Source organism: Malurus melanocephalus, unplaced genomic scaffold, assembly GCF_030028575.1.
Source record: "Malurus melanocephalus ecotype Western Australia unplaced genomic scaffold, MMel_1.1 scaffold_469, whole genome shotgun sequence".
NCBI classification, from domain to species: domain Eukaryota; kingdom Metazoa; phylum Chordata; class Aves; order Passeriformes; family Maluridae; genus Malurus; species Malurus melanocephalus.
This window is the reverse complement of record NW_026623701.1, coordinates 319,870-330,445: the sequence shown is the minus strand read 5'-3', so window position 1 is coordinate 330,445 and position 10,576 is coordinate 319,870. Positions and strand designations below refer to the sequence as shown.

The window sequence follows — 10,576 nt, the reverse complement described above, 5'->3', positions numbered from 1 at the left end:
TGGTTTAAATGGTGCCAATAATTTGCTTGTAAGGCTGAATAAAAGTGGCTGTTCAGATCAGAGCCAGTGATGTGACAGGCAGGCCCTGGAGTTACCACTTCTAATAAAAAAATACATTAAAAATAGAGTTTATATTGTTAAATTTGAAATGCTTTAGATGATATATGGACTGGGTGAATAGGTAACCAATTCCTTTATTCAAAATTATCATTTTAATGGATATTTGTGTGTTAAAACACTTCAGTGTCTCCTCTGAAAGTGCTTTCTCTGTGAGTCTTCCAAAATACACTTCTCTACTCAGTTCAGCTTAGGTTAACAGAAACATTGTTTTTCAGTCTCCTGTGTTACCAAAATACTAACTTTAAATCACCTTGTGATGCTCTTCCCATCCATGTGTATTTGCCTTTCATTACATGCTAATTTTGCAGTGTAACTGTGCAGATTTATGGAATTTTTCCTTGGAAGAGAAGGGYTGATCACTCACTTGGAGCACTAAAGCTGAAACCAGCCCAGGGCACCATCACACTTTTGTCCACCTCCTGCTTTGGACCTTGTTTGTTAGAGCTGAGCACAGCTCTAGGAGCTCTTGGCTCCTGCCAGAGAGCTGCCCTGCCAAATCATTCCTGTTCTGTCAGGAACTGTGGCAGCTGCTCAAACCTGGGCTCAGCCTAGGGCTGGATGATTTGTTTTGTACAGCTCAGGTAATTCTTCTTCAGCGTGAGCTCTGCTGGGTGTGAGGAGCAAGAGATGCTGTGGATGTCCCTGGCCAAGGAGGAATTTAACCAGATCCCTCCTGGATTTGTGTATTTTAATGAAATTGGGAGCTCCATCACTCACAGCAATGTTTTTACAAAAGAGAAAACGCCACCTCATGCCCAAAAATATGAGAGGATTGGTGGAGCCAACCTCCAGCACCTGCAGAGCTTCTCCTTGCAGAGCTGCCCCTCCTGCTGCATTACAAAGCCAGGGCTGGTCTGTGCCCACAGTTTCCAGGTTTTTGTGTGCTGCCTGTTTTGTGTCCCAAAAATCAAAGCCTCCAGCTGGAAGGTGATGGGAGCACATCCCTGATGGTGTGGGGTTCCCATGGCAAACACCCAGCTCCGGTGTGTCCGTGTGCCCTGGAGCTGCACACGCAGACCTGGCACAGAAAAATCTGTTAATGCCATAAAATTCTGTGTCATGATTTACCTGAGCTGGGAACATATGTAATATGGGAATGCTTTTATAAATATAGGTATTTTTAAAGAAGCTGAGGACTACAAGCATGAAGAGTGCAGCACCAGGCTGGTGCAGGTACAAGGATGGGATCTGGCATTCCTCTGACACCCTCCACTCTTCCAGGGATCAGTTTCCATGGCTGCAGGAGCCAGGACTTGCACACACATTCACTAAAACTCAAATAATTGATGCCACAGACAATTCCTGAGCTGTGCAGCRGCGAGTGCTGACGTTGCCTCAGACAGACTCAGCTTTGTGTTTTGTTTCCCTGCAGGCTGYGAAAGAAACCCAACAGACAACCAACACCAAAGTGAGTAGGAGGGTTGGAGTTTTCTGGGTAACACAGGAAACGGGGGATTCTTGCTGTCATGTGGGGTTTCTTTATTTCTGTTCTGGGGGTGGGTTTGCTGTGTCTTTGGCTTTCTCTGTTCCAGGTGTCGTGGSTGGGGAGAGGTGGTGCTCACCTGGCCCAGGTGATGCCTGAACATTCTGGACCTCATTCTCCACAACATCCATGTCCTTTTTTTCCCCAGAGCCCTGAGCAGCCTCCCATTCCCTCTGTGAAATCAGACAGAAACCTCCCTGCCTCCCAAGAGCCGCCAGCGAAGCAGAACCCAAAAGCCCCRGAGGTTGTGGCCCCTCCTCAGGGAGTGACCACTGAACCCCCCCGGGAGGCCACCAAGGACAAGGGCTCGGCCACTCCCCTGCCCCTGAGCAAGCTCTTCTGGAAAAAGGTACTGGGGAAGCACCCTGGTGACCCAGGCAGCTTGAAACTAAAAAAGTGAGGAGGGATGTACAAAAACCAAAGAGACAACAGGCTGGCCTCAAACTCAGCTTGGTTTGAACTTTCTGTGGGGTTTTTCTGCAGTGATTTTCTCTTTTTCGGGCACATTTCATGCACTGTCCTTTTGCTAGGATGAGAATCTCAGTCAGCTTGAAATGAAATAAAATGAGGAGAGATGTACAAAAACCAAAGAGACAACAGGCTGGCCTCAAATTCAGCTTGGTTTGAACTTTCCGTGGGGTTTTTCTGCAGTGATTTTCTCTTTTTCGGGCACATTTCATGCACTGTCCTTTTGCTAGGATGGAGAATCCCAGCTCACATAGGTGGATAATTCAGTCAGGAGTMGTTTTTCTTTTGAACTAACAAACAGCACCCACAACACTCAATAGATCCAGGATTCAGATCCAGCTTCTCTTTCCAGGCAGYCTCTTAAATATCCATCTTCTGATGAGCTTTCACTTCAAAGTGCAGCTAATGAAGTGCCTGTCAACACGTTGCTGTTAGTGCTGCTGCTCTGACTGCAGATGAATAAATGTGGAAAAGGAAAAYGAAAAATTCCTGATTCAGCTTCTCAGCTGGGGGCCACTTTGTATTTGCCCCATTTCCTGATCAGTCTTCACGAGAATTTTCAGAACTGTTACTTGAATATTTGCTGTGCCAGCATATTTCTTTTTTTCAGAAGGAATACTAATAGGAAATTACAGTGAGTAATTTCCAATATTTGTGTTGGAAACCTGCATTGAAGGCTTTGTAGAGATCTGATCAGGGCAGAGAAACATGATTCTTCACAATTTATCTGATCAAAGCAGGCCAGGCCAGGGTGGAAGGTGATCAAGGCAGCATTTTTTAGCCTGCTCTGGGAGCTGCCTTTAAAAGCAGATGTGTTTTCTTTAAAAACTTGAATTTTAAGCAACTCTTGCTATACAACTGCAGAAAAGTCATGCTATTTTTACTAAGAGTGCAAATGGCAAATTGGTTATTTACTAGGTGAAGCAGAACGTAGAATCAGGGAATGGTTTGGGTTGGAAGGACCTTAAAGCTTATCAAATGCCACCCCTGCCATGCCAGGGACACTTCCCCTGTCCCAGGGTGTTCCAAACCCCATCCAGCCTGGCCTTGGGCACTGCCAGGGATCCAGGGGCACCCACAGCTGCTCTGGGCACCCTGTGCCAGGGCCTCCCCACCCCAACAGGGAAGAATTTCCTCTGCATCCAACATAAATTCCCCTCCTTCCAGGGTGAAGCYATTTCCCCTTGTCCTGCAGAAGAATTTCCTGAAGAAATGTGCAAAAAAATCCCTGATACTTTAAACAATTCCATCTCTGAATAGTTCACTCCCCCTCATTTAACTGGGCAGATTTCGTTTAAATTATCTTTTAAAATTGTAATCAAAGCTAAAGTCTTGTGTTTGGGAACCAGGAACTCAAGAAAGGTTATTTCTTTATATAGAAAGAATATATTTTCTATTTATATTTCTATAAATAGAAAAAAAAATTTCTATTTATATATTTTCTATTTATATATTTTCTATTTATATATTTTCTATTTATATAGAATGGGAGGTTTTTAATACTTTTTTGCTTTTTTTTTTTTCCTGTTGGCATTAAATTCCTGAAGAAACATGGAGAGTTCGCTGAAGCTGAGGATTCTTTTATGTCCTGTTTGATTGTAAAATTATTTAAAGAAGCAACCAACTCCTAATGGATTGAGTCTGAGTGTTTTTCCCACTTTTCCCCACCGCCAGAACTCCTCAGAAGAAGCAGAAGCTGTGAGCAATGAGAAGGCAGAGGCGGCTCCCGAGGCAGCAGTGCCCGACAGGGACGAGAGCAGGAGCATGGAAACGGCCGAGCTGAAACCACGAGGACCAGAGAGCAAAACCCCCAAGGCCAATCTGAGGAAGTTTTTTAAGCTGGTAAGCGCAGCTTTTCCTTTTCCCTCGGGAGCACAGAGGGAGGCAATCGCTGGGGGCTGGGGGTGACCCCTTTGCGCGGCTCTGGGAGGGCTCAGGGATGCTCGGGAGGCGCGGCTGGAGCTCCTCCCGCATCCCCCCGCGCATTCCCCGGCCTGCATCTCCCTCTCGCGGCTCCTCCCGGAACGTCCCCACGGCTCCGGTGGCTTTTGCCCCACCCAGGTGGCCCCGGGTGCTCTAAGGGTGGTGACACCGAGGATGGTCCCTTGTACAAACAGCATCTCCTGTGGGATGCTCCTGGAGGAACCATCTCCAGTCCTATCTGCAGCCCCAGTCCCATCCCCAGTCCCATCCCCAGTCCCATCTCCCAGCCCCAGTTCCATCTCCAGTCCCGTTTCCAGCCTCATTTTCCAGCCCTATTTTCCTGCCCCATCCCCAGCCTCATCTCCCATCTCCAGCCCCATCTCCAGCCCCATTTTCCTGCCCCATCTCCAGCCACAGTCCCATCTCCAGCCCCATTTCCTGCCCTATTTTCCTGCCCCATCCCCAGCCCCATCTCCAGCCCCATCTCCCATCTCCAGCCCCATCTCCCATCTCATCTCCAGCCCCATTTTCTTGTCCCATCTCCCATCCCCAGCCCCATCTCCCATTTTTTTTGTCCCATCTCCCGTTGGCCACGGCGCTGTCAAAGCTCCCTGTGCAGTGTCCCATCCTGCAGTGCCTTCAGGGAGCTGTATTTTGAGCAGCACAGCTTTTTCTGGCATTTTCTGTGAGTCAGGTAAACTGGCACGTGCAAGGAAAGCATGCTGCAAAGACCCAATAGATGGGAAAAAGGAAAGGCATTGAGTGGGATCTGATCCTGCTTCCCACAGGAAAATCATTCCCAAATCACCTGCAGAGTCTGTGCTGGCCTGCTTCCCCACACAGCCAATAAATAACATTTAGAATCAAGAAGAACTATTTTATATTGTCACSACTATTGATGAAAATGTAGCAGGGGTATTGGCTGTCCCCACCCTCCTCCATTTAAAACCATCCTAATCCATGCTCATTGCTGCAGAAAACTTTTGGGGGGCCTTGGCCAGCAGCAATCCCAAGTGACCAAAGGCAAGGATAAGAGGTCAGCAGTGTTCTGGAGAAAAATCCTTGGGATTGTTTTGTCTTTGTCTAAGTGACAGCGAGAGGGAGCTTTGTCTAGACCTCAAGGTCTTTACTCTGCTATTTTTGGTTTAAAATAATAAATAATAAAAATAAGACATGGATTAGAGAGGTTGACTAAAGCAGGGCTATTTTTTTCTGGGTTTGGTGTGTTCATGAGCAAAAAGGTTACACTGATTCCTCTTAGAGCAGGAATTTCTTTTTCTGAAGGTATTTARAGACTTGCTGAAGTAGCARTGCAGAGTAGATGTTATCAGAGCACATCTTCACAGTCTGGAGCCAGCTCAAGCACAGACCACACTGTGCTTCCTCCCCTCCACGTCTGCAGCCTCCTGCTCAGATAAAGCATCACGAGCACACACACCAGGCCCAGCAGTGGCACCTTCCACACACAGGATATTTCCCACAAAAGCCATGAATTATCGAGGAGTGGTTCAGTTTTCTCTCCTGTTGCTGCCATATATCGATTTCCCGTGGTTTTTGGAGGAAAATCAGGGTCTGAAACAGGTCCTTGCAGAGACACCATTTGTGGGATCTGATGCTGTTGTGCTTTTGAGTTACAAATGCAYGAGCTGCAGAAAACCACAATTCCGCCTGAGCTATCTTTAGAACAAAAGTCACATCCTTTCATTGTTTTCATTGAACTTCTGCAATGAAAAATGACATTTAAATTTGGGCACTCTGAAATCCTGGAGTTTATTTTACGCTCTGCTGGCAAGCTCTGTGCCTTCTGTGGCACCCAGGAGAACACTCTGAACCCTCCAACAGTTTTTTAATTACAAATGCACATTCCTGTTGTCTCTTTTGCAGCACTAATTGTAACTTAAGCTTAACTTAATTCTCACAAAGCTTGTAACATWTACTCAGTTTTGTCAAACAGGGTTTTCTCACTTCTAAATCCAGATGGAAATAAAGGATTTTACCTTAAAATGATATTTCAGAGTCAGGGTTTGCTCTGAGTGACCTTCCAGTGCTGCAGCCTCAGGCTCTGCTTGCATTGTCCAGGCTGGGAAGAGTGGGAATGAAGGAGGTTTGTGATTTAGATGCGTTGGGACTGCAGGAATAAACTGGAAAGCAAAGATTGGGATTAAATGGATATTGATATGAAAACATCCCTGTAAAGCTGAGTGGGCTTTAATTATTCACAGCACATGCACTTAGTGGGATGGGTAAATAGAGAGGAAATCCCACCAGCTCCTGTAGGATGGATTTGGCTCAGAAAAGCTTTTTCCTAGAAAATTCCAGCAGCAGGGCCGACAGCAGAGTCGTGTTCAGCGGCTGAAATGATCCCTGCTCAGGCCTTGAAGGGAAACCTTGCAGGAGATAATCCCAGAGAGAAGAACCATCCCAAAGCACCCCTGGGATGGGGAGATCTGCTGAAGGGAGTTGCTGAAGTGCCTGGTTCTGTGTCAGGGTTGTAAGGAGCACCCTCAGCTCAGCTCCTGATTCCTCTGTGATTTTCTGTTGAATGAACATCTCAAACATTGGACCCTTTGTTGTTTTAGTCAGTCAAGGGGGATGGAGGGACACCCCGTTCAGAGGAGGGGAATGGCCCCAGCCCCAGCCACCACGTAAGTGGATTTTTTATTTTGGCCTGGACATTTTCATGCTCTGGTGATGGGTTCTTGTCACCTCCTTCCACACAGCTTTACCTCTGGAAATGTCAAATTCACTGAGAGAAACGTGCAATACCCACTGAGCTTCATATATTTACACATTACTTCTCTATTTCTTTTATCTACTCTTACTATTTAGCACGATTTTTAAAGAGTCAACATCATATTTTTTAAAAAAAATATTTTTCCGGGTGTGTTCCTCTTCTTTAAATAATTTGTGGATTTATGTTCAGGTTTTTTCTGCTGTTTGACTTTCTGYAAGTACCTTGGCTCAGGCAGTGGAACTGAATAGACACAGAATTATTTTTACTTTGTCGATTTACTTGTCTTCTGAGGCAAGAATCGTCTAGGTGGAAAATCTGCAAAAGAGAAATGAAAGTGAGAATGAAAACTGCTCACTGCCATTAACAAAAGCCATCAAAATATTTGTTTCTTATTCTGGTTTTGTTCTTTTCATTATATGTTCATAAAAGCCAACCCAATCTTTGGGTGTGGCGTTTACATTGTATTCTTCATGGCTTTGAAAATGCTTCCCAAAAATCAGATTTTCATTGGAAATACAAATATTATTCACTTGAGAGCCAAACCCTCTGCTGCAAATGAAGATATCCATAAGGATTTATCTCTCAGTAACGAGAGATAAAACAAGGATCTGTGTGCAGTGTTTCCTTTAAGAGAAAAACTGAAGTTGTATTCAAAACTGACATTTCAGAATTTCATTTTTCAAATGACAGCAAAATCATTTCTCTCTCTTCCTATTTTCACAATGGCTGATRCCATTAAGGTTAATTTTTATGAATTATATCTCTAAGAGCCAGATATGGAAGGTCTTGTTTTGTGACATTGAATCCTTATTTCCTACAAGAGTTTTGTGAAGTGATCTGGGTAAGGAAGTAAAAATTACAGTTCTGGATCTATTTTATTATTTTAATGAGCAGCCAGTGTCCTTCCATTTCTGTTAATCAAATTATTGCTTTTCCTCCTTCTCTCCATTGCTCTGGTGTAAATCAGAACAGTTTTGTTACACAGAAAAGCCCAAGGAAAGCTGGATCTGCTGCTGACTTCTTCCTTTTTTGGGGATTTCTTTGAAAGGGTTTCTCTAAATTACGCTGCGGTGTCTCTGGAATGCTGTGATTCTTCTCCCCTTTCCATCCCTGCCATTCTGTACCCTCCAGAAATGCATTTCAACATTTCTTCAAAACCTGCAGGAATTCTGGGCTTAAAAACCAKCCTTGCATTAAGGGCTGCTGTAAAATAATGAGGAAAATGCTAAAAAAAAATTACTTTTTCTAATTTCAGTGGCACTGCTAATGCTGAGGGAGGCAAAGCAGTGTGCCAGGAGCAGCCCCCCCTTTGCAATAAGGAACATTGACATCTTTCCTTATTCCTGGGCCTCACTCTGCATTTCCTGAGCTGCTCCCATCCATATCARAATGCCAATTTCCTGCCTTTCAAGGTTCATATGAAACACCTCAAAGAGATTCTCTGATAGGGTTTTTTTTTTGGCTTTTTTTTTTTTTTCCTGGGAAATGTATTATGAATATTTTTTAAAAGTGTTTTGTGTGACATCAAAGGCCCCACCTGCTCTCAGGAATGGTYCTGCTGTATCCCTGCTCGGGCTGTGGTGCTGTCTCAGGCACGTGGGGGAGGAAGGCTCTAATTTTACACCCAGAGCAAAGCCACAGATTTCACAGGGTGTTTCTGAGGGTTCCAGGCTCTTCTGGCCCCTTTGAACTCGGCTGTCTCCAGACTCAGCATTTGGGATGCTGTGTTGATCGCTGAAAAGAATTGGAAATACAAATATTGAAAGCTTGCAGCTGCACCAAAGAGACTTTYCAAAGGTGAGCTGAGGCCAGGGAGAGTGAGAAGGGGCTTGGGAATCACCTGCTGGGGCTGAGAGTGCAGCTGAGCAAAAGGGACAACATCARATCTGTTCAATCTGCCTTTGTGTCCATCCTTGTGCTGGCAGAAACAACATTAAATCTACTTTTGTGACCATCCTCGTGCTGGTAGAGACAATTAAATCTCTTTTTGTGTCCATCCTGGTGCTGGCAGAGCTCCTCCATCCCCTGGGCTCCCCAAGGTGTCCCCAGTTGGGTGTCCCTTCCAGGGGAGGTGACCCCACAAAGGTGGGGTGTGTGGTGTGTGTGCAGCCCCTGTTCAACCCTGACCTTACTGAATTTAYTTTAAGGAATTATAAATCTGATCCCCTTTCCATCTCCCTGGCTTTGTGTTCTTCTGCACAAAGCTTCTAACTGGATGTTTTGAATTTTAAATGAGATAAATCCAGATGTGAGGAAATGTTTACCCACATGTATCTGTCTTTGGAAAAAGAAATAATTCCAACCTTATATTCTGGTGAGGACTTGAGCTTCCTGGTCAGGACCGAATGGATGAAATGGTTCTGTAATTTAATGGAGTTTTAAAGGATTTTTGGATGTAATTTTTTTAAAAAAAATTGTTATTTAATTGAGTTTTTTAAGATTGGAAAGRTGAATTGAGTGCAAAAGCCAAGCACTAGTGCTGTGCCCTCTCATTCTTGTTTCCCCAAAATCAGGCAGGCTTGAACTATATTTTTTTTTAAATATGAGAGGTATATTTGCATTTTGTTTCTCTAGAGTTTCTGCTTTCAGGGTTTGCTCTGAAATCCTGACATCTAAAACTGGTTTTGTTTTGAATGAAAGCTGAGCYTGTCATGTTAGCACATAACCCCAGGCCTTCAGAACACCACCAGATATTTCAAGACTAATGGTAAAATTCCCAAAGCTGGAAAAATACACAGCATTAAGCTCGGGCCATGCCCTGAGGGCAGATGTGAGATTTCCAGCTTTTCAACATGGCAAATTTGTGCTGTTTTAATGATGTTAATAAATAAAGCCATATGGGATTTCTTTTTGGCATTTAAAAAAAAAATCCCATTTGCAAACAGATTTCATGGCAAAAACATCCTCATTTACTGCTTTCCAAACACAGACAATTTTATTGTTTGATCCTTTGTTTGCCAGRTAAGATTTTTYTCCTRTGAACTTCAARWRTATCCTGAAYTTCYCCAGGTTCCAGAATCTTTTCCATTGCTATTGACTGGTGCTTTGTGATTGTGGGTTTTTTTTGGGAAAATTTCCTGTCTCTTTCTTTGCACTTGGACATGAAATTTTCTGGGTGCTGTGGCCTTGTGTTGTTAATTTTTGGGATAGAGTGTTGCAGTTTTGCAGGTTTGTTTTTATGTTTTACTCGATGGTGTCTTTTAGTGTTTTTTCCTCTACCACGCATTTTCTTTGCACTTTTTGGTGTTTGGGGTGTGCACCCTGGGGGTATTTCAGTGGGCAGCACACGCTTGTGGCTCTCTGTGCATTTCTGTGCCTCCTGAAGCAGCATCAGGCACAGAAATGAAGTTGTTCTGCACAGGGAGGGTTGGATCTTGCCATCCTTGCTCAGTTAATTCCATCAGCTCAGGGAGCCAGCACTGCAGGAATTCATCCCAACCTGTGTCAGTGAAAACCTGGGGAACAGCAGGATTTCTGCCTGCCAGGTGCCCTTTTATCGCTGTATTTTTTTTTTCTCTGATGTATTCACCATTCTCCTTCAAACCCTTTTTATTCCCCACTAACAATAACCCTGCTCTGAAACTCTTGCAGACCCTGAATGCCACGGAAAAGCCCCTTGCCCCATCTGACAGCGACCCTGGGGGCCAGAGGAGCAAGGAGGGCTCCAAGGACAGAAAATTCACGCTGGAACTGGGCAAGAAGAGCAGCAAGGAGAGCAGGGAGCAGCCCGAGCCTCGGGAGCCACTGGCCACCGACCCCTACTCCGTCCACAACGGCAGCGACCCCGCCAAGGACCCTCCCTGCAAGAAGGCTGAGAAAAGGCAGTCCCTGGGAGGCTTTTTCAAGGG

The 10,576-nt window shown here is 44.8% G+C and overlaps 2 protein-coding genes across 2 annotated transcripts in view; one reads left to right on the top strand and one right to left on the bottom strand.

Moving 5' to 3' along the window:
- Positions 1-10,576, bottom strand: part of PFDN4 (prefoldin subunit 4) — a 139,010-nt gene that overhangs the window by 57,293 nt on the left and 71,141 nt on the right. The gene's annotated exons all lie outside the window — the stretch shown is intronic.
- BCAS1 (brain enriched myelin associated protein 1) overlaps positions 1-10,576 on the top strand; it is a 27,057-nt gene that overhangs the window by 13,358 nt on the left and 3,123 nt on the right. The window contains exons 7-11 of the mRNA XM_057380733.1: positions 1,493-1,528; positions 1,752-1,952; positions 3,746-3,913; positions 6,574-6,639; positions 10,320-10,576. The exon at positions 10,320-10,576 is cut by the window's right edge and continues 2 nt beyond it. Coding sequence (XP_057236716.1) covers positions 1,493-1,528; positions 1,752-1,952; positions 3,746-3,913; positions 6,574-6,639; positions 10,320-10,576 — 728 coding nt within the window. The remainder of the gene's footprint in view (positions 1-1,492; positions 1,529-1,751; positions 1,953-3,745; positions 3,914-6,573; positions 6,640-10,319) is intronic.